The sequence below is a fragment of the Cydia amplana genome, chromosome Z (genome assembly GCF_948474715.1).
Source record: "Cydia amplana chromosome Z, ilCydAmpl1.1, whole genome shotgun sequence".
NCBI classification, from domain to species: Eukaryota; Metazoa; Arthropoda; class Insecta; order Lepidoptera; family Tortricidae; genus Cydia; species Cydia amplana.
Window position 1 is genome coordinate 32,364,137 of NC_086096.1, and position 25,149 is coordinate 32,389,285.

At 39.2% G+C, this 25,149-nt stretch overlaps 1 protein-coding gene across 1 annotated transcript; it reads right to left on the minus strand.

The window, feature by feature from the left end:
* Positions 1-115: 115 nt before the first annotated feature.
* LOC134661888 (probable nucleoporin Nup54) lies at positions 116-23,901 on the minus strand. Its single transcript, XM_063518114.1, has 12 exons — positions 23,773-23,901; positions 23,279-23,377; positions 22,475-22,941; positions 21,239-21,377; positions 20,661-20,817; positions 20,253-20,361; positions 19,300-19,483; positions 18,436-18,524; positions 16,817-16,984; positions 14,477-14,596; positions 2,725-2,812; positions 116-302 (listed from the first exon to the last, which is right to left on the minus strand). The coding sequence occupies exons 1-12, from the start codon at positions 23,831-23,833 to the stop codon at positions 169-171; spliced, it is 1,815 nt and encodes a 604-aa protein (XP_063374184.1). The 5' UTR covers positions 23,834-23,901; the 3' UTR covers positions 116-168.
* Between the last annotated feature and the right edge of the window lie 1,248 nt (positions 23,902-25,149).

Genomic DNA, 25,149 nt, shown 5'->3' on the forward strand with positions numbered 1-25,149 from the left:
CACAAAATAATACAACACAATGACACCCATCAGTTACTGTTTTACATTCTCCAATCTTCGTAGGTCAGTCTAATTTAATCTTGATTCTCTTGATTGATCTTGATTTGAGGGCGTGCTGCAATAATTCAACAAAGGTCAAATTAGTAGTCATAGCCATGAGGTACTTCGCTAGGCCCGTACTAGGCGGGACATGCCTTCCGCGATCGTGTTTAGCGCGTCCAAGTCCTTCCGTGCCGTGTCTAGGAGGTGGGCCATACCGCGCTGCTGTAGACTCAGGAATTGTTTTAAGTCTTCTTGTGCACCTGGTAGATAAGAGAGAGTGAGATAATAGCGCGAGTTGCGGTTCATTTACACGCAAAGACATGTTCGACGATTGTCTATAGTCGGTGCAACGTAAGAACCAATATTTGAGAGTTATGAATCGACTCTTATGTATTTGAGGCTAAGACCTAGTTTAACTGATAAACCATAGAGAAAATAATACATAGAGTGCTCACTCCATACATCAGTTTTAGTACCAAAGAGACTATTAGCGTCTAGCATCGAGTAGCGGAACTATCAGTACTGCTACTTGACAATAGATGTAGCACCGACCGGAAAGTCTTATGCTGTTGAGATAAGACTTTCCGGTCGGTGCTACATCTATTGTCAAGTAGCAGTACTGATAGTTCCGCTACTCGATGCTAGATGTAGACACTGAAATTAATAGTCTGAACTAATGTATGGAGTGAGCACTCTTGTCTTACTTATTTCTCTATGGATAAACTTAGATTCATATACATATATAAGGGTCAATTTATAACTGTTAAATATTGGTTATTACGTTGCGCCGCCTATAATAAAGTCACACTTAATATTGTTATCGGGGCCACAGTTCGTATTAAATACCCACTAGAATGCAAGTAGTAGTGTCCGGAATTGCTAGATGCTCTGAGCATTTATGAGAGGCGTCACAAAAGCTCAGAGCCGCTGGTTGAGTGTAGCTGGTCAAAACATAAGCAAAATCTCGACACGACAATGACTTAAGGAGTAGCTCAAACTAATTACGCTTATGCCTTCAAACGTAATTCTTAGGTATAGAAATTTCCAAAGATCATTTAAGTATATATGAATGCTGTTAGTACGCGGAGACAGAATTGCATTGTTGCACACGCTCATCGATTATGCCCATGCGTGAGGATAGAAATATAAGTACAACTTACACCGCCCTACTCAGACGAGATAAATCGCTCAACCCTGAGTACCCAAGTATCAGTACCAAAGGTAACAATAGACTACACGACCTTCAGAATAGACAGGGCTACAGCTCCATAAATTCTTTCCCTAAAATAGAAACAGGCTGCCTAGATTTTCCTTCAATAACTACACTTATTGTTGCTTTCGTCATCACCTATAAAATAGCATAGGTTTGAAAAGATAAGATTAGATCGATCATATGAACATGATGATGTCATTGTGATTTTTTTGTAATTATAGGTATAAGGGCGACGTCTGCAAGATAAGTATGGTACAATAGTTATTTACGATACAAGTGCGAAAAAGAGGAAATTCGAAACGAGTGGCGATAAATTAAAACACGACCGAAGGGAGTGTTTTAAATCGACACGAGTTCCGAATTACTTATTCGCATCGTCATCTATTGAACAATTTTTTGATTCATGTGTCATTATTGCACCTTAACTTTGTTTTACCCACATACCATAATAACATTAATAACTACATATCATATAAATCTGTGCCATAATTCTGAGACCTCAATACATCATCGTGTCATAATTGAATCCCAGAATATCTAATTTTAGTTTTCATAAAATACTGCTATAATTATTATTCTTTAGTATAATTTCAGCAGACCTTTAAAAATTAATTGTAATACGACGAAGGTATTTGCTCTGTGCAATTCTTATACTAAGGCATGACAATGACGTCTAAAAGGTTAATTAAATTATATGCTTACTAAGTAAGACTAAATAAGAAAAATATGATTTACCTTTCATATGTATAAGAAACAATCAAAATGTGAAGCGCAGTACATTCAAATTCTTAGCCATGGTTAAAGAAACCATACCGATATTACCGATGTATCTCTTCCCAGTAATAGTGCTACCAAATATTGATAGTGTTTTATTATCTTGTCCCTGTCACACAATGTTATATAACATTTTATAAACATACCTTACCTTATATCTTATTTTGATTTTTTTTTTATTCATAAATGAACATTGTTTTTAATTTGTTACGAGATTGACGGTGTTATGTCTTTGCTAATAAGAAAATACCGTAAAATACTAATTGAATATTTAAAATTTATACAATGTTGCCATATTTTTTTTCGTAATAATTAAACACGTCCTGCTTTTAGTTGGAGAACGGAGTAAATATAGTTATACTACGGTGATTTTCATTATATGTATTTTAAAAATGCCAACTTGTTAACTCTAATTTATACTTGTTAGCTTCTGAAATGTGTGCTGCTACACAACAATAAAAACGTAGTGTGTGTGTGTAACTTACTTTTTCTTGAAACACGAAACCTACAAGTACAGTCACTGTACTTGTTGATTCCAAAGAATAGTCACCAAATATACTATTGCGACAATCTTGAATCGACCCGCAAACATGAACTAAACTTTAGGTTAGCTCCTGAAGTGAGTGTAAGCACACAACAATAAGAACGTAGTGTGTGTGTCCGAATTCTTGAATCGAAACACAAAGATAAGTTACCTGGATCAAGTTGGTACCGCTCATGGGACCCGCCGCCGATGGCGCTCCGCTGCAGCCGCACAGCGCTCAGCAACTCGTTCAGCCGGCCCTGTGCCACAACAAAATATTTTTAGAGATAATTTATATTTTAAAAACCGTATAAAACTATAAAGAGTAGGTAATTAGATAGTGACGTCACATGCCAATGTTTCAAATAAATAGTGGCAAAATCGTTTACACAGTTCGAAACTGATTTGACTAATAGTCAAATACCTATGTCAGTTTGTCACTGCTAAGGCGGTCGTGGTAAAGCTACAGTTCTCAACGGTTGGCTACTAGCAGGCGTGTAGATCGAAAACACCAGTGTAACGAGGCCGTAAGCTCCGTAACTACGTATACGTAATCGGAGAGCTCACGTAGGTATACCTACCGGTTTTATAGCCTTACGACTCGCGTATGATAAGAGTTTCGGTGTTAGTAGCTGTATTAGATTGGTATTAGGCGAGCTTTTGTTAAATAATTAAATGCATGTCTCATAACATTCCCTTTATATTTTAGACCGTGGCATATGTTACCTACAGACCCTACAGTTGATATTAATTCTGGAAATGTCAACCGGTAACACCCTATTAGTAAGATAGATTGCAACCAATCAAAAGCATTTTTGTAATTGTATGCCGTGTTGTAACTTAACTATGAATGTGTGAGCTTTACGACACTGGTTTTCATACTCAAATTAATTCTGAATAGTTACTCATGAAGTAAAACTATTAGAACGTAATATATCATGATCATGTGCACTGTGGTTGGGTAAACAGTGCTGAGGGCAAGGCTGGGGGTTTATTTCCAAGGACCTGGTGTTCGAACTGTAGGTAAGTAGTGATACAAGAACATATCACACTTTAAAAAGCTCATCATAAAGTGTTATAAGTATTTAGTTGCGCCCTCGAACATAAGTGGTTTATTGCGAATCATTTATTAAGCCTTTGAAGATTGAACTGATACGATAAAAGTCTAGACTGATAACTTTTATCTCAATGCCCTTTCGATAGTACAATGACACGTGAAAGTTTCGAAGCGTGACAGGCAGCCAAAACCGACGTGTTATTATGTAATTAATTTTTTGAAGTACATACATAACAGTGAAAACCCACGGAACACCATAGATGGTGCAGGCCCCCGGCCACCGAAAAGGAGATGGCGGAAAAGTACAAACGACAGGGTTGAGTGGAGAAAAAGAAGGGAAGGCCTTTGCCCAGCAGTGGGACACTAAACTAGGCTTACTAAAAAAAAAACAGTTAAAATATTATCAGGTACCGGATTACACCAGATTCAAGTGTCAGGGTTGTCATAAGAAAAAATAGAATATCCTGAGAAAAGTCCGATATCGCCCTAAAAATCCTGACATTTCCTAGACGGCCATTTTTCCAAACTAAATTCAAGCTTTATTCAAGTTTCAAATACTTTTAATGTTTATGAAAACATCATTATAATTTCAGTGCACGTTCGAATTGGCCTGTTATTATCGCTGTCAGTAGACTAAGCTTCCAAACGACACGAATGGCTCCCCCGTCTGCCAACAAACAACATACCTCCCAAGGCTGTTAGATAACCCTCTTTTATTTACACTACTAAAACTAATTTCACCGCGTTTGGAGCTTTTGCCATGTTAATCTATATAAAACCCTGTTTTTAGGGTTCCGTACCCAAAGGGTAAAAACGGGACCCTATTACTAAGACTCCGCTGTCCGTCCGTCCGTCCGTCTGTCACCAGGCTGTATCTCACGAACCGTGATAACTAGACAGTTGAAATTTTCACAGATGATGTATTTCTGTTGCCGCTATAACAACAAATACTAAAACAGAATAAAATAAAGATTTAAGTGGGGCTCCCATACAACAAACGTGATTTTTGACCGAAGTTAAGCAACGTCGGGCGGGGTCAGTACATGGAAGGGTGACCGTTTTTTTGCTTGTTTTGCTCTATTTTTTGTTGATGGTGCGGAACCCTCCGTGCGCGAGTCCGACTCGCACTTGGCCGGTTTTTTTTATTATACGCAGCCAGATATCCCTTCCAACTTTTAAACGCAAACTGAGCCTACTTTTATTAAATCACCAAATTTCGACAGAGGATATAATTACTTAAAATGGTGTTGTGCTATACTTATATAGGGCACTTTCTTTTCCTATTGTTTATAATTTTGTTTTTGTTTATTATTATTATTTATAAGTATTCTCTCATACAAAAAAGTACTTATTATGTTTACTTACCTATTTAGTAATAAACTTAAGCACTTATAAATTTAACCAGTAGTTAATGTCAAGCTAATTCGTAATTTAACACATTGTAATATTCATTTGTAGTAAATATAGTCCTGCAAAACGATTTTTAACATACTTCTAATAATAATGTCGGTTTTTTTGTTTTTCTAACTGTTAAAAAAGTACTTATTTCTGATAAATTGCAAACTGTAAAATTAAGATAAGACTTATCCAATAACAAGACTTAAACTATTATTACCTACTTTAAATAGAGATCTTTGTAGTGGTTTTTTGTTTAGAATTTTTTTTTTTAACCCGCATAAATGTCAATGTGGTTCAGTGAAGGGGACGGACTGAAAATCAGCGCTGCGCAGACAATTTGTAATGAAATGACTGACGCAGCGTATGCTGAGCCCGTTCCTTTTGCCGCACAATTATTCTTATTTTTTCAATCCTTATGTTTTGTAACCTGTATGCTTTTTGTGTTGCAATAAATGGTTTCTTATTCTTATTCTTATTCTTATTCTTATTCTTATTCTTATTCTTATATAATTTTCCGGGTGTTTTATTCAAAGGGGTCCAAAAGTGTGTGAATTATTGCATTTGAAATTAAAATTCCGTTTACCAAACTGTGTTTCTATGAGTTTAAGATGACAATTAGCCAGTTTACTACTCAATCATCACACTTTTGTAATTTGTGCTAATTTTGTAGGTACTAATATTACAAATCGGTTGGCAAAATTGGGGTAATATACAAAATGAGGCTAAATCTGCTAAATCAGGTTAAGAATAAGTAAACAACATGCAGAATGTGTCGGCAGTTCTTTCTAGATTTACTAATGAGTCCTAAATATATTGTAGATTAAGTAAATTAGGTAGACCCCTAATGTCCTCAGCGCGTGTGGTAAGCGCGAGTCGCATTTATCTGCCTTACCAGTATCGACCGGATCGCGTTACATTTTTGTCTAATGCTGTTTGTCATTGTCTCCGTGACTGTAGCAGGGTTATCTTTAGCCACTTGTCCGCGTTTAATGAATTCAACTTTAGTATTATTTAAATAAAGTTTATTTTGCAACTTCGCGCAACACTGTGATGTGATTTTGCGAAAGTATCTGCTTGCTTATACAACGCTTGGTTAGATGTTACCGGTGTTTAAATGGTTTCTTGGACTTCGAGTCTGTATCTGTATCTTGATGACCTCTTTACAGTTAAGTATTAGGTACAACGAGTAGATTACTTTTACGAGTAGGTATATTCATTATTCATTACCTGTATGCCAAGGCGAACTCATTCGGCTTTAAGGCCATGAAATATCTGCTTAAATATATAATCTGCATGCTACTTTTAAGCTACAAGTCTTTTAGGTATTATGGTAATGGGATTCTCGAAATAAGCCTCCATTCGTACTGTGATATTAGTTTACTTAAAACATCCCGTGCTAGAGTCTGGCTAGCCAAAAATTGTTGAGAGATATTTTGTTGTTGTATCACCAATTGTCTATAATAGAAAAAAAATATAAAAGTCAGTTGTCAATTTATGTCATTCATTGAAATGGTTTGCGGTTATAAGGGGTTTATTTTAAATAATATTAATAATGTCTATACTGAGTCAGGTCTGCCAACAATTATTTAAGCTCGTAAATAATTATGACCATGTGCGAAGTTGTCGTGTAGCGTTATATGACAAAAAACTGCAATGTTTACAAGTCGTACGCAAATGTAAACAAATTAGGAGATTGATGCTCTATAAATATTTTGTTACTTAGCATTTAAGCAAATTTGGCATAGTACTTATGTAATTTTTTGGTGATGGATTAATGTTACGGTATCATCGAGCTAGGTCTTATTTACACTACATTTCATTTTTCGCCATGTCACAATGGTATATGGTGAGAAAGTGTTAACATATGTGTTTATCGTTAACTGTACTTTACATAGTGGTAGAAATTATGTGAGCTGACTTTGAGTGCACGTCAACGTATATTTAACTTATATTCTTAGGTACCTTACGTGTGCACAGAAAATCTAAAATGTTTTATAGTATCAAAACTATAATTTCCTACTACACAAAATGTGACCAGCCCAAGATTTTTTAAATTTCCCGCCAAACGTTTGTGTAATATTTCAGTAGCCAGACTCTATCAATAGGGAATATTATGCGAAAGTCTGCGTAGGGGGCGCCACATCAACAACAAGTAAACAATCTAAGGGTCTACCGCAAACGAGAGTCGACATTTTGTTATCTAACCTCTCTATCACTCTTGCATATTCGAGCGATAAAGAGGCAGATAGCTGTTTCGATTTCGCGTTTCCCGGTAGGCCCTTTGTAAGCAAACCGCCTTGATGTATCAATGTCATATTTGATTGTCTGTGAAAACTTGTCAAAAAACCGTTTAAGGTACAGTATGTATAAGTTACTCTATGGTATACTATACTTAAGTCACTAGTGCTGCATTCTGGCGGCAAAACATTGCAGTAATACGGGAGTATTACCATAATAGGGATATTATGGTATGAATAGAACTAACGCGCTATACCATCACACGTGCATCTGTCTGTCACAGCCTATTTTCTTCGAAACTACTGGACCAATTAATTTGAAGTCCGTTTATAACTGTAAGTATCTAATCAAAATGTATATCATCATTCATTAACTCCTGAAAGTCATCAGAATTATTAACATTAAGTAATGTAATATCTCACGTAAAATCGAAGAATTTACCCTAATCAGCCGTTAGATAATTCTAATTGAATGAAAACATTCACACCACACGTGATATTTGTAATCATTCACTTCCTATTCGCCTAGGTCATTGAATTTGATAAGTAAGTACAGGTGTAAACAAATAGGTTTATTATTAACCGGGCAACTAAAATATTAAACAGGAACTTTCATTGGGCATATAATAATATAATTTGGCTGTGCATTAATATTTTAGCGCAAAAAAAAAATATATTTTAGCCTCAAATATAAGCATCATATTATTAAAAAAGCGGTCAAGTGCGAGTCGGACTCGCCCATGAAGGGTTCCGTATTTAGGCGATTTATGATTATGACGTATAAAAAAAACTACTTACTAGATGTCGTTCAAACCAATTTTCGGTGGAAGTTTACATGGTAATGTACATCATATATTTTTTTTAGTTTTATCATTCTCTTATTTTAGAAGTTACAGGGGGGGGGGACACATTTTACCACTTTGGAAGTGTCTCTCGCGCAAACTATTCAGTTTAGAAAAAAATGATATTAGAAACCTCAATATCATTTTTGAAGACCTATCCATAGATACCCCACACGTATGGGTTTGATGATAAAAAAATTTTTGAGTTTCAGTTCGAAGTATGGGGAACCCCAAAAATTTATTGTTTTTTTTTCTATTTTTGTGTGAAAATCTTAATGCGGTTTACAGAATACATCTACTTACCAAGTTTCAACAGTATAGTTGTTATAGTTTCGGAGAAAAGTGGCTGTGACATACGGACGGACAGACAGACGGACAGACGGACAGACAGACAGACAGACATGACGAATCTATAAGGGTTCCGTTTTTTGCCATTTGGCTACGGAACCCTAAAAAACTGGCAGCAAAATCAAGCCACCTAAAAAATTATAGAGAACTTAAAGTGATAGGTTGGCATCTAAAATAATAAATTGGCAACTAATATTGTAAAACGATCATAAAATTTAGCTGTCATCTAGTTGTTCACACCTAAGTAATCAACTAATCATAACTGAGCATATCGTTTCAGCTAGGTAGTATTTTAACACGAACACAGTTAAATTTAATGAATATTAGTCACTTTTTACACAAAATACCTCAAATTAATTTACCAATAGAAAAAAACTTACCCCTTTCCTTATATTAAATCTTTCTCCGTAATAAAATGCGTATATAATTTACCAATACGCAATGGTCAGTATACTTATAGTCGAAATTTCTAATCATGAAACGCCTAAAGGCCATTATACCATTAGATCTTTAAATTTTTAATTACTAATTTCAATAGTTACCACTGTGTTCTGCTAGAGTCAACAGATAGGTGCGACGACGAGCGAAGCGAGGTTGACCGTGTAATGACCAAACAAAATATTTTAAAAGAACTTCATTATTTAATTAATAGATAGCCGTTTTCTTTTTAAAATGTGCTTCATAAATGGTCTCCAATATATTAATTCAGTTGCCAAATAAATACTTGGTACCTGCCTAAAAATAATCAAAAGCTGTAACGGCATTAAAATACAACTCATATTGATATATTTTAAGGCTCCGTTTTTGTTGTCAAACTATTAATTTTAGTAGCCATTTCTATTTTTTTAAACTACCCAAATTCGATTATTTAGTTGACCGGTTAAATACGTGCCAAACAAATATATTGTTAACCTTTGACCCTCTTTTTAACACACTTATATTAACTTTACTTGTACCTAATTAACTAAAGCCCAACAAAGATGTTATTAGGCCCTCGCCATGTTGCTGATTTTCACAATCTTTAAAAACAGACGTTGAAAGTCACGAATGTCACAGATGTAAAAAAAAAAAAATTGCAATTATGTTCATGCATATTTTTATGGAAAATGTCAATATATTCTAAGGTGCAAAGGTTGTCCATCGCCATTCAACGTGGTAACGCTGCTAGTGTGATGGGTACCTTTGCGCCAGGGACAACTCGCGGGGGACTTTTTGACTAGGCCTAAGCTAGTCTTAAGTTGTTACTGTTTTTTGTATACATTTTGTATTTTGAGTTTTGTTGAATAAATGGACCTGATATATTCTACTTCCCTAGAGATTAAAATTTTAAAATGTTTCTAATTAACCTGCTATCGATTGTATCCCAGCAACTTTCCCATACAAGCGCGCGTCCTGTGACTGTGTCGTCACATCACACACGGCTGCGCCAAAATGTATGTGCAAAAGAATCATGAAATAGTTATTTACGATACAAGTGCGGAAAAGAGGAAATTCGAAACGAGTGGCGATAAATTAAAACACGACCGAAGGGAGTGTTTTAAATCGACAAGAGTTGCGAATAAGTTTTACAATACATATTATTATGCCCCTTTAAATATTTGTCATAACAACGAAAAGTGCTTATTTACGCACTAATGCGGGAAAGTAGCACCATATGTACTGTAATAGTTATTAACGATACGAGTGCGTAAAAGAGGAAATTCGAAACGAGTGGCGATAAATTAAAACACGACCGAAGGGAGTGTTTTAAATCGACACGAGTTGCGAATTACCTATTCGCACGCGTATCGTACAACGTTTTACAGTACATATTATTATGCCCCTTTAAATATTTGTCATAACAACGAAAAGTGCTTATTTACGCACTAGTGCGGGAAAGTAGCACCATATGTACTGTAATAGTTATTAACGATACGAGTGCGTTAAAGAGGAAATTCGAAACGAGTGGCGATAAATTAAAACACGACCGAAGGGAGTGTTTTAAATCGACACGAGTTGCGAATTACCTATTCGCACGCGTATCGTACAACGTTTTACAGTACATATGCCCCTTTAAATATTTGACATAGCAACGAAAAGTGCTTATTCCAGCACCATATGTACTGTAAAATAAGTTTTTTGTTACGTTCGTCGGCTTTTTGGCGGCGGGTTCATATGACGGGGGGGCGGCCACACATAACTGAATTCGGCGAATATTCGCGATAGCATCCCTCGCTACCCAAGGAAAATGAAAGGGACGCCATCACGAATATTCGCTGAATCCCGATATGTGTGGCCCCGCACCATAAGTCTTAAAGTAGTGTAAATTGTATGTGCATATTTGACAATTGATGTAGAGTGTAGACGGAGGTGTACAACGGTATATAACGTTAGTGCTTGATCACCTAATAACTGCATAATGTATTGTGGGCCGCCGCACAGCGCCGTCTACTTCAGCGGCCGATTTTGCGGCTTCAATATTTTACGGAACTTCAGGGGCTTTTATTTTATTTTAAATATAGTAAATTCACTTGTCTATGTTCCTGTAAAATCCCGTTTTCAGTGCAAACGCGTTTTCCCTAGTTTTCCGTATCGCCTCAATGAAAAGTGTGAAAACGCGTTTTACATACATATTTAAAACTAGTTTTCCGTAAGGCCTCGGTGAAAACAATTTTTTTACTGGGATTTTTGAGTAACAACTTGATTTTGCGATTTTGTGACTAATTGTTAAAAAAAATATATAAGTTAACTAGTCGATGCACGTAACATAAAAAAAGTTTTTTTTTTCTATGTTAATATTATAACAAGCTCAGGCTATACGTTACAATTTTACAGGTCTCAGGCGGCAAGACTGACCAAATCCCCCCTGATCATTGGTCAAGCGATATCGATAACCAGAGTTAGTATTTATTGTCATTTTTTTTTACAAATAACTTGTAATATTTCAAGCTGAGAAGGGCTTTAACCGTAGCTTCAACGCCAAAGACCGATTAATCGGTCACAGACCACAGAGCAACATAGACCTATGTGCATATGCAAAAAGTTCAATTTCAGTTTTGACACTTCAATGACGTGGCATCTGAGTGACAGCTTATGTGTTTGACACGGCATCGAAAAGGTTAAACCGTCCATTTAACGGTCCAGCACCTATTAACAAATCCAGCACACATAACAAATGAATGAAGCGCAGAAACCTCAGGTCGGCTAATCCGGCATATAGCCCCCAGACAGTATTAACACCATCAAAGATAAACAGATAACGGTCCACGCGCAGGCAGAGTGGGCAGGCAAGGCCGCGTGCAATCGCTATCGATAAAGCAGTCTACCGATAACACGCTCTTCCTCACATGAGGCCATAGAACACTTCCTTTACACGTCGCATTATTCACTGATGTCCAACGGAATGATGTTCGTAAGACTCTGACCACGCTAACTTTGCACAAACTTGGCATACAGATCCCTATAAGCTCCATACTTGACGCAGCACTTGGTATGAAAACTTTATTTTTATACTACGTCGGTAGCAAACTATCATACGGCCCGCCTGATGGCAAGCCTGATGGCTGTAGGCTATGGACGAGGGCAACTCCAGAGGTGTTACATGCGCGTTGCCGACCCTAATACTCCGCAGTCCGCACCCTCGTTGAGCTCTGGCAACCTTACTCACGGGCAGGAAGACAACACTATGAGTGGGTGGGGTCTAGTGTTATTTGGCTGCAGTTTTCTGTAAGGTTCAACTTCCCCAGTTGGGCTCTGCTGTAGATCTGGAATGACATCCGCTGCATGTGCTGTGCCCTACCACACAAAGAGATGAGTGCTGGCAGCCAGCGCTGGCTTGTCTTGAAAAACTGTTTATACGGGGCCAATAACAAGCCAGCGCTGGCTTCGTCTAAACCGGGCTACAGTCGGTCGTCACACGTAATCTAGTGTGCAAATGATCCGTGTACCAAACAAAGCCGGATTTACCTGAAGATAAGAGATAAATTGATACTTGAAACCAAAAATATACAGCATACAGCGGTCACCGCCGAATGTCCGGAAACTCGTCGATTGATAATCTAATATCTGGTTATATGTTGAAGAGATTGTACGTGTTATCTATACAACACATTATAAGATCGTGTACGGAGCGTGTAAGGCTGATTCTAGTAGAGGTGAATATTCAGATAGTTGTTTTTAGGATTCCGTGCTGCCAAAAATACTGGGGTGCGGGGGACGAGGTGAGCGAGTCCCGTGCCGTGATTGGTCCGTTCAAAGACACGGACGTCACACAAAGACACTTTGACTCGAAGATGGAGTAAAACTACCGTATATTTGTGGCAGAGGGGGTAGCGTTACTTTGCTCAGTCTAGAGGATGTCTTGTCTGTGAAATGGGACCCTATTACTAAGACTCCTCTGGCCGTCTGTCTGTCTGTCACCAGTCTGTATCTCACGAACCGTGATAGCTAGACAGTTGAAATTTTCAAAGATGATGTACCCTCGGTGGGCGAGTCCGTCTCGCACTTGTCCGATTTTTTTGTCACTCCTAAATATTGGCCACCGACTACCTACTTGAAAAATTGGTGGCCGATGTAAGAAGGACGGTGGATTTAATAGAGGAGAAATAGAGTTTACTAAAATTTCAGGATTCTAAAATAAATTATGCTAGTACAGTAGTAGTATTACCTTGACGCGCTCTTTTTCTCGACAAGATCATTTTGAACACCTTACTCCCCGCTTAGCGACTATTGCTGCTGACTGTACACCATAATAGTAACACAATACGTAGTAGTGGTACAGTCGGTACCCTAACATAAGTATCAATCTCGTAAGTATCTATACAGTTAGTATGGCGAATAAAACTGGGGCACTTATTACTGGCAGAGTTTGAAATAATGCGCCTATAATATCTGCCATCTGTACTTTTTCAAATAGAAATATATCGCGACAGTCCGCGTTCAAAAGTACCTGCGACAGTTTGATTGTTCTATATCGTCAGGTGACAAACAAAAGTCACTAAGTACCACCACTAGTTCATAGCCATAGTGAACCATATTATTACGAAAAGAAAAGAAATTGTCACCTGACCTGACGATATATCTTAGACACTTATCTCTTTTTGTTAAGCTATCTCTTTTTGTTAATGGTAAATACTTTAGACGTATAGTCTAACGGCGTTATTCATAAACGTCTGCTAAGTTAATCAGCTGATGATCGTCGTTTGGCTCTCTCTATGGCATAACGACAGATAGGGACAAACGACGATCATCACCTGATTTAGTTAGCAGCCGTTTATGAATAACGCCATAATACGCTACTTTTGATGCCGACTGATTGAATTGTAGCATTCCAATGCCACATGATCAATTGAGAGGCTGGCCATCGTTGTCGCATATGCCTAATTATCATACAAATCTAAAATCGAGACGGATTTCAGATGACACACAAGAGACGAGCTTATCGTCCAGTACCTTAGGACGTGTATGCAATTAGTGTGGTCTAGTTAATTTTGACTGGCCTAGTGGGTAGTGACCCTGCCTGTGAAGCCGCGGTTCTGGCGAATCCCGGTACATTCATTTGTGTAATGAGTACAGATATTTGTTCCTGATTCTTGGGAGTTTTCTATGTATTTGTATATTATACAGAGTGCTTCCTGTAACAGGAGCAATAAATTAAACTGTAGGCAGTACTACTCAAACTGACCAACATTTGTTCAGCAACTTTTGAAAATAACTCAGGTTTTGATTTTTATTACACTTTAAAGTTTATTCTAAGACGCAATGTATTGCAAATTTTGTTATGTTTAAAGCGTGACAAGCAACGTCAAACACGCTGATGTCAGCGTACATTGAAGGCAATATTTATTTTGTATGAAAAAGAGGAAGTATTCATAATTTTTAAAAGTTGCTGAACAAATGTTGGTCAGTGTGAGGAGTACAGCCTACAGTTTAATTGCTCCTGTTACAGGAAGCACCCTGTATATATCGTTGTCTGAGTACCCACACCACAAGCCTTCTTGAGCTTACTGTGGGACTTAGTCAATCTGTGTAAGAATGTCCTATAATATTTATTTAGTTACTTACGTTATACAGCGGTGGTGTGGACAAAGTGGAAGCTAGCTCGTGCAGGCGCGCCCTCACTGCCTCTTCCTCCGGGCTCAGCGCCGCGCCTACTCGGCCCATCACCTCCTTACGACCGATCGCCTAGAAACGACGACAACATATATTAGGATTCATTTTTCGATCTAAAATATTATATAGTTGCCATATAAGGAACCGACAAACTGCGGCTAGACGCTCGCGGCGCATGCGGTTCCTTATAAATTGGCCTGCGGCTCTTCAGAACACCCTAAAAACAAAGAACTAAGATCCCAATCGATCAATTTTTTAACAAGCAGATACGTCTGCGAGCGATATTCCATATTTTATATTAAAGGAAAAAATTGAAAAAGTTACGCTTCCGGCAGAACTTGAACCCGCATCCTCCACAATCCGTGTGTTGCTCTTAACCAATTGAGCTAAGGAAGCCTACCAGGACATCGCAAATCTTTCCATTCCTTCCTTTATGCATACACGCCTTTTGGGGTGGCGTATAGCGACATCTACCGAAAGACGATTACATCTTTTAACGGCACCGGAGTCTCAAGTTGCATTGAGAATTCACCAGTAACAATGTGCTAACCCATACTAAATAAATTTTTTAACAAGCAGATACGTCTGCGAGCGATATTCCAAATTTTATATTAAAGGAAAAAATTTAAAAGTTACGCTTGCGGCAGGACTTGAACCCGCATCCTCCACAATCCGTGTGTTGCTCTTAACCAATTGAGCTACGGAAGCCTACCAGGACGTAAAAGGCGTGTATGCATAATGGAAGGAATGGAAAGATTTGCGATGTCCTGGTAGGCTTCCGTAGCTCAATTTGTTAAGAGCAACACACGGATTGTGGAGGATGCGGGTTCAAGTCCTGCCGGAAGCGTAACTTTTTCCATTTTTTCCTTTAATATAAAAAAATCCCAATCGATATTTATAGCTCTGATGATTACTGATGATCGACTATGACATTATAATGAGTATCTGTAGTAGAGTGTGCCGCTACGCATGTAGTTTGGCCGACAGTTGAGCGAGCCTTGCTCACGTCGCGTCCTTAGTTCGGTCAGGGGTCCCAGCAGGTTCGTCTATAGTCCGTGTGTACCTGTAGTAGAGTGTGCCTCAACGCATGTAGTTTGGCCGACAGCTGAGCGAGCCTTGCTCATGTCGCGTTCTTAGTTCGGTCAGTGTTTCCAGAAGGTTCGTCTATAGTCCGTGTGTATCTGTAGTAGTGTGCCTCAACGCATGTAGTTTGGCCGACAGCTGAGCGAGCCTTGCTCACGTCGCGTCCTTAGTTCGGTCAGGGGTCCCAGCAGGTTCGTCTATAGTCCGTGTGTACCTGTAGTAGAGTGTGCCTCAACGCATGTAGTGTGGCCGACAGTTGTGCGAGCCTTGCTCACGTCGCGTCCTTAGTTCGGTCAGGGGTACCAGCAGGTTCGTCTATAGTCCGTGTGTACCTGTAGTAGAGTGTGCCTCAACGCATGTAGTGTGGCCGACAGTTGTGCGAGCCTTGCTCACGTCGCGTCCTTAGTTCGGTCAGGGGTACCAGCAGGTTCGTCTATAGTCCGTGTGTACGTGTAGTAGAGTGTGCCTCAACGCATGTAGTTTGGCCGACAGCTGAGCGAGCCTTGCTCACGTCGCGTTCTTAGTTCGGTCAGTGTTTCCAGAAGGTTCGTCTATAGTCCGTGTGTATCTGTAGTAGTGTGCCTCAACGCATGTAGTTTGGCCGACAGCTGAGCGAGCCTTGCTCACGTCGCGTCCTTAGTTCGGTCAGGGGTCCCAGCAGGTTCGTCTATAGTCCGTGTGTACCTGTAGTAGAGTGTGCCTCAACGCATGTAGTGTGGCCGACAGTTGTGCGAGCCTTGCTCACGTCGCGTCCTTAGTTCGGTCAGGGGTACCAGCAGGTTCGTCTATAGTCCGTGTGTACCTGTAGTAGAGTGTGCCTCAACGCATGTAGTGTGGCCGACAGTTCAGCGAGCCTTGCTCACGTCGCGTCCTCAGTTCGGTCAGGGGTAACAGCAGGTTCGTCTATAGTCCGTGTGTACCTGTAGTAGCGTGTGTGTGGCCGACAGTTGAGCGAGCTGTACGGCGGCGGCGGCGCGCCGGGTTCGTAGCTCGGCCAGTGTGTCCGCGGTCCGCTTCAGCCACTCGGCCTGCAGGTTCGTCTATAGTCCGTGTGTACCTGTAGTAGCGTGTGCCTCAACGCATGTAGTTTGGCCGACAGTTGCGCGAGCCGTGCGGCGGCGGCGGCGCGCCTGGTTCGCAGCTCGGCCAGTGTGTCCGCGGTCCGCTTCAGCCACTCGGCCTGCAGGTTCGTCTATAGTCCGTGTGTACCTGTAGTAGCGTGTGCCTCAACGCATGTAGTTTGGCGGACTGTTGCGCGAGCCGTGCGGCGGCGGCGGCGCGCCTGGTTCGCAGCTCGGCCAGTGTGTCCGCGGTCCGCTTCAGCCACTCGGCCTGCAGGTTCGCCTCCTCGCCTTGGATGCGTGCCCGACTCTTGATCTATTAACAAATACGAGTCAGAAGCATATCAGAATAGATTACAATAAGGTTCAGGTGTCTAAGATTTTATTACATATTTTTTGTCGTTCATTCGTCGTAAGATTTTTCTCAAAAATGGACGACAAAGGCGACGTTGCCGGTTAAAAAATTGGTCGCGAAGTGCGTAGTTTATGGTCAGTCAAAAAATTAAAAAGTCAAAACATTGCAGTCTCGATTTCGGGACTGCAATGTTGCATACAAATTTAACGAGTTCCAAACTTTTTAAAAGTTGAAATGGTCATATCAAATGAAGGCCTAGGTCCAATTAAACAGCCAAACAGATGATCAGCACTTATTATTACTTATTGGTACCGCGACTATTTAGGTGTCTCAAATAGGTTGGCGTATTTTCAGCAGAAAAATACACTTTTTTTTTAAAGGCGGCAAAGCAAATATTTTCAATGGTTTTGCTTTTTTCTGTGATAATTAGACCGTTGCTCCGGTAAATAACTTCTATTTCTTACACCATTTTTGAGAAAAGCACTATATATGACTCGGCTGGAAGGCTACTTGCTGGCTTCGGATTCAATTAAACGGACTCCCAAGGTCGTCCATTTAAAACGAATCCTCAGCCAGCAAGTAGCTACTTCCGAACTTCGACAATAATGTACTATTAAATTAGCAATGGAATGGACATTATATAATGGGTCATTATTTTCATTAACTAAGTAACGTATTTCTACAAGCTTTTATTTAACTCGCCCTGTTAGTTAGTGTGGGCCAAATTTTGGAAACTAAATTTGACCTACTTCCCGATTTCTGATTGAGCTGAAATTTTGCATACATAATATGTCTTATTTTGGGTACTATCTATCTATCTATTAAGCCCTTTTGTTCTGAGTTAGAGTATGTCTCTAAGCTCAGTGTGCCGCTTGGCAAAGGCCTCCTCTAGCTGTTTCCATTGGGGTCTGTCGTGGGCCACTCTTCTCCATTTCGGGCCCGCTGTGAGATTGAGTTCATCCTCCCATCTTGTTCGAGGTTTCTTCTGACTCCGTGTGCAACCTCTTGGTTACCAATCCGTTACGATCTTACTCCATTTTTCCTGCTTTGGGTACTATGTTATTGTGGTTAAAGAAACTTTATTTTCTCAAAAAGAAATTTAACATTTCACTTAAATAGAGAAAATACAAGATAAATCATAAAATATGAGTGAGCATGCAGGTTATTAACAAATTAATTAATAACAAATAACTAATTAAAACTACAACGTGACATTTACGAGACATTACATATAAAAATAGATACACGAACATGCTTATAGTGAAGTTATATAAGTATATATGTTATTGAAAATATAGACAATAGATTGTCCACGTCGCAACCGCATACACTACAATATCGAAACATGGGTCATTCTCAAGGTACTAATCCATCTTAAAAATTGTATTCTAAAGTGATTATCTATATGTTACCTCGGAAAAGCCGATGATGGGAACTGGTATATAGTTATCAGGATCGGGATTGTCAGCTTGTGCTTGCTTCCATAGCCTCATATCCATTCCTGTAAAAAATAAGAATACAGACGAGTTAGTAAGTAACCGCTAGCGATTTCATTCCATTCAAGCGTTGAGAAGTGACAGAAATATACATGTACAGTCGCTAACAGATATATCGCAGCGGCCAAGGTGCTCACAGATATCTGAACACGCCTCTATTGTCAAGGCACTAGAGTGCGAGTTCAGATTTTGTGAACAGCTTGGCTGCTCCGATATATCTGATGGCGACTGTACAGTGTACAGTAAAAGTCGATTAAGTGTTAGTTAAAATTCAAGTCCTTTAAAGTCCTCTGCTTTAAGACGCGACTCAGTTTTCTCTTTTATAATTTAGTCGAAACTTGTTTACAGACAAGGAAAAATACGCCATCAAAACTGTTTGATTAGCACCTTTACTTCTCAACAGAAAAAATCCGCCTTCAGGAACTAGACCAAGAGGCCAATTCTAACTTGTATTATGATGTTAAAATACCTAATGTCATTTTGTTATCATTTCCCCGTGCGACTCGCTTGCGCCAATACATGTACGAAGAAGTACGAAATGCACGCGCGAATTATTAATCCAATGACTTTGAATGAAAATGTAAGTTCGAATCGACCTCCAGCTCCGTCGCATTGTTAATCCAGTCCAGGTCTATAACCGCGAAAATCGAAGTTGGCAAATTGCGGGCATTTTTTTTTCTCTTTCTCTCTAATTACGCCTTCATTGGATTAAAAGGAAGATCCCCGCAATTTGCGAATTTCTGTTTTCTCGGTAGCCCCTCAGAGTCAGTATAGTCTCACCGGGGGGAGGGGTCTGCAAGTACTGCGCGAGCGCCTGGGGCGTGGGCCGAGTGACGGCGCTGATGGTGCTACATCCGGCGCCGCTCAGCGCCGTGCGCGCCGCGCCCGAGTTCAGGAACGAGGCCAGCTCCGTCGCGGATATGTGAGCGCTGTTGGCGTTTTTGTCGACCACGTATATCACCACCTGTAAATCGTTGTTGTATTTAAGATACGTTCACCACAGAAGTCTTTGATAGCAAACAAATGTTAATTCTTTAAAAACCGGAACTATTGTCCAACATCCTGTATCATAGCATTTTATACAGTGCTAACAGGATGCTACAAATAAAGTCATTGTGGCAATAGTTACAGTTTTGTGAATATTCTTGGTCTTATCTTCAAAATACGGATAATTAACCCAATAAAACAAGACATCCGCGCCAGGCCACAAAAAAATCGTGATATAAAGTTGTAGTACCACGATCCCGACTATCGGGTCGTTCGGCCTCGGGGAACGATATCATAAAATACCCGATAGTCGGATTTTCGGCACTGAATGTGTTAAAAACACTAGGACTGGCAAGGAGTTTCAAGTGGTTTACGTTACACGTAGAAGCTGAGTTTTGAAGTCAAGATGTCTGGTTACCAATGTTACCAAGCTGCACGCTTTACCGGTAGGCTACCGACATTTTTACACACTCTAACTTCACTGCGTATATTTGAATTTAAATTTACCAAGTAACCACAATTCTGTTAACAATGCAATACGCTAACATGGAGCATGGAGCCGATCTGATGATGCAGTAGGCAGGTAGCCAATGGAACTCTTCGATAGAGAAACTCAAACATATTGAGATTAGAAAGATCAAAGTACTTTACAAATATGTAAAGGAGAGAAAATACAGTCAGCAAAAAAAGTGTGTATCGAAAAATTTTTTTTTGATAGTTACTTGTATTGTAATGTGTTTATTTACCTGGCTTTTATTATCAGTCACTGCCCCCACTGAATCGATGGTAACTACTAAATTCGGTTTGTTACCAAACAAGTTGCTCAACGAAGTCTGGAGAACTTGCTTGTTTGTGCTGAAACATAAATACATTTTAGTGTAGAAACCGAGAAACGTCCTTACGAAGTAGGTAACATCAATGCGTTGAAACTGTTGAAAGTAAGCTTGATTAGAGCACATGTCAGTTGACCACTTATTAACCACTTACAGCCATATTCATACAAAGTTAGAGCATAGATCAAGAGTTGTTCGAGTCGACATAACCTCCTCATCCAACCTCATCTGATCGCGACTCTCAGTTATGGTCATGAGGAAATGAGGAGGAATGAAAATGAATTTCGTTGCAATAAGGTTTGTGATAACGATGGTACTCACTTAATCTCCTGAACAGACTTGTTGAACATCATCACAACAAGGCCGTCTTTGTCCTCGTGGGTGCCGAGCCTAGAGTACCCGACTGCCTTGAAGCGGCACAGGGGATTCTGTTCGTTCAACTCTAGGCGCGGCGCGTTACGGCTGTAGTATGCATGACCTGAAATTAATAATTTGACAATAGTAATTTACTATAATTCCTATAATAAGAAAAGAAACCTATGTCTTATAATAAAGTTAGGTACCTTATAACATTTGTTACACATTAATAAAATTTGTTACGAGAAATCTCTGAATAAATGGATTGCAAAGTCGGAAATTGCTTAAAAATATTCTACGTGCGGTAATAAAAAATTGTGAAAGAAAATATGTAAGGGAAGAAAACTTATATTTTCAAAACAGAGCATACAATTCTTGTATATTATGGATTAATGACTTGATGGCGGCATTATGTAGGTACATTATTTCCGTTGAGATAGTATACTATTGAAACCGATTAACAACAACAACAATGAACTCAGGCACTCAGTTTTGTATTATAGATTTTTTTTCTGTTGTGGTTTGACTAATGAGGAACTCACCAGTGCCCCATTGTGCCTGCAAAAGGTTCCATTTGGCGAGCACTTGGTCCCTCTCGTCCCCAAACACCGAACAATTGAACACTGCAGCCACAAGTGCCTCATGAGCCGACCCTGGACCTTGCTGCTGCTGCTGGGGCTGCTACAACAATACACAATATACACCCTGTACTGTAAGTACTTTTCACTGTACAGGCACTTTCCCTCCCGGCTAGGAGGGAGCAAAGTAACATTTTTCTGTTCTATACTCACACACTATTTTTACATTTTTTTAGCTTAAATAATCTGTTTAAGCATCAGATTGTGTCAACACTAAGATTTTTTTATTTTCCTCATAGTTGATGTGAAAAGCAGTATGTGTCACATGGTATCAAAATTATTTCGTCTTGGGCGTTAACACTTGAATCCCTCATTACGCTCAGGATTCTACTTTAGAATCCATCGCTTCATTCAGGATTCAATGTACGCCCTTGACGGAAATATATGATTTTGATCCCTTGTAACACAAACTATGTACTATTAGATAATCAATATTCCACTATGACTAAGTATTTCATACCATTTATGGTTAAACATGAAACCTACCACCTATCGCATGAGCACCGATGTACCTGGTACTGTTTATTGCAAATAAAAGATTCTTATTCTTAAGGTGTCAAATTCAAACTAATTTATTTCTGTAACATGGTGTATGAAATGTCAGTAGTTTCATAATCAGAAATAGACAACCAAGCCCCTCCGTTGGCCAAGGCTGTAATTGAACTGGCATCTTCAACTTATACGGCTAACTCCATTACTTCTAGGTGACTTGGTCATGGCAGTACATGTCCCAATATGTCAAGTATATAAGTATATTTTTGAAACGGCTAGGCTAGGAACAATAAAACAGTTTGTTTCTAGATATTTTCATGATGATTATGATTTTTATTAATAATTACATTATTTTCCCTGTGTAAGTCACAGTTAATATTATATGGTAATATTATATTTCCCATCATTAAAGTTACTTAATTAGGAGTGCCTAACCTTGTACCTTGCTTCAACAATCATTTCAGACTAGTCGAGTAATATCATTACATACCTAATTCCCTAGTGAGGTAGTTACAAATAGCTAATGTGATAAGTTTTATAGTTTGTCACCATATCATGGCTGTAACCGTCTTTTACCTTATTTTTACTCAGATAATCCTTTTTTTGCTCTATAAGCATTAAATCCTAGTTAACATTAAAGAATTTTACCTGATTTTGCTGACCAAATGCTGAGGTCAGTCCTGTGCCAAATCCACCAAAACCACTAGTTGCAGGTTTTTGTCCAAAAGTTGAACCGAATGTTGATCCAGTGCTTAGTGTAGATGTTCCACCAAAGGTGTTTGTAGTCATAGTATTTGTGCCAAATGCTGGGGCTGTGCTTCCAAAAGCTGGAGCTCCTGTCCCGAAGGTTGCAGCCGTACTGCCAAAGGTAGGAGCAGTACTACCAAACGCAGGTCCTGTACTGCCAAATGTTGGTGCTGTACTGCCAAATGTTGGTGCAGTACTTCCAAATGTTGGTGCACTACTGCCAAATGTTGGTGCGGTACTGCCAAATTTTGGTGCAGTGCTGCCAAATGTTGGTGCAGTACTAGCAAAAGTTGAAGCACCACCACCAAAGGCCAAACTTCCTGTGCCACCAATTGAAGTTGCAGTTGTATTCCCAAAAGAACTAAATCCTGAAAATAAAGTTTATTAATTATTTTCATTAAGAATAAATTGACATGGCTCACATAGTTGTACACATACAGTTGTGAATTCCTTTTGTGAATGTGAGCCACCAAAATAAATAACCTATGAGAAATGAATGGTCATAATTAGGCCTAGGATCTAGGGCAGGAATCACCAATTAGTTTCTTCAGGGGGCCGGTTGATAAAATAAAATGATCATCGCGGTTTGTTGTCCTTGAGTTTATGTAATAAGCAAGAAAATCAAATAGGTTGACGGTCCGCCCATTAGGTGACCCCTGATCTAGAGGCATGCTATGCTTGCATTAATTTTTTCGTAACATATACCTGTTGTGGGTTTTGTGGTAGTAGTGCCAAAGGTGGAGCCTCCAAACATAGAGCCCCCAGTGGAGGCAGCTGATGCCGCTAAAGTTCCAAATGGTGTACCTATGAATCATTCCATTTTAATTAGCTTCACCTTACAAATTTATTTACAATACTACTACAAAACTAAGCTAGTTTATAGTATGAATGATTGAATTTATTTTATGTTAACATGTCATTATTCCTACTTAGGATGAAAACGATTTATTTATGACCTTCCATCATTCCACTCATGCCTGAGGAATGAAGTTTTCTTTATAATTTACATGCAACGCCTAAATGATTATCAAGAAAATATATTTAATAAACGGCATATGTTACGAATTTCAGATTGGTATTAAGAATAGTAAGGAAGTATTTAATGTGAATCCTTGTATCTTAATGTTTGACCAATTATTTTACCGCTACTGGATTGGAGATAGCTTTAGTGAGTTTTTTATGAATAGTAGAATACTCACGTTTGGCGGCGGTGCCGAATACCACAGGTGGGGGAACGTTAGGAGAAAAGTTAAACGACATAGTAATCCGGATAATTACTTGGTGTTAGTATTGAAACAGGCCCACACCAACCCAATATTACTTACTCATTATCCAGCTATATTTCTGCTTACTATCGTTATTATGTCCAATTCAACTCATCGGCTAGATAGGCAAAACTCAACCAACGGCGTGATGGTTTTTGTTAACTCTCGAGTCTCGCCTCGCTTGTCAAACTTGTCACAAGTGTGTGTGATGTATCTACTTTAGGTTAGCTGCCACCTGGCCCCTATTTCACCACGGTGACAGATGCGATAATTGTCAACACCACTGTTACTGACGTTAAGTCGTGTGCTTGTTTGCCACCAACGTTTTAGTTTAAAAAAAACTTCATTATATCGCCAGTAAATAAATACTAATATTTTGCGAAGCTAATGACAATTGTCACAAGAAACACGACAATTGTCACGAAATTCCGACATAGAACTCATTTCCTGTCAAGAATTACCGAAAGTTCTTTTAAATCTTCTGACAATTGTAGGGTTGCCATACGTCCCGGTTCGCCGGGACATGTCCATGGCATGGGACATGGCACGGTGTCCTGGCGTCCCGGCCGATAAGGAAATTGTCCCGGTTTAAAAATCATAGTTATTTAGTAGGGAGCTGGCCTTTTTTTGTAAGAAAAAAAGGGGGCTGGCCTTGGTAAATAATAATATACCTACATTTCTACGTTTCATATGGCCAAAAGTTAAAAAAAAATGTTTTATGGTACCTACTTTTACCTAATGTCCAATATCAGTTTCTCAGACACACAATCATTAGATGATTATGTAAATTATGTTATTTTATAGCTTTTAAAGTCTGTAATGTAGAGCTCGAATTTCAGGCTCCCGAGGGCCTAAAACCTCATCAATGGAACTTCGGCCCTCCGAGTAACTCTTGTACATATGACACATATTATTGTTGAGTAACATTTGACGATTGGTTCGTGTTAGAGCGCTGCTTTCTTACAGCTCGCCCTTCGGCGTCACTTTATTTTTAACAAATATAAACATTTGTTTCAGAAGCTTGGCATTTGCCTCGCATGAAAGCTTACCGCGCTGGTTATAAGTACGTTTCGGGCTTATTAAGTAATGTGAAGATTTCTGAGCTCGACCTTCAGCCTCACTTTTTACCTAAATTTTTGGTTTGTCTTCCAAATCTCCTCTTCTTCAGCTTAGCCTTTGACCTCGCTGCCTCGCGCTCGGCCTGCGGTCTCGCTTTTCAATACAATGGACATTGGTTGGCGTCTATGCTCTAGCTGAGCTTATCCTGAAGCACGGCTTCGACCTCGCATGAAAGCTCGCCTCACTGGGGAA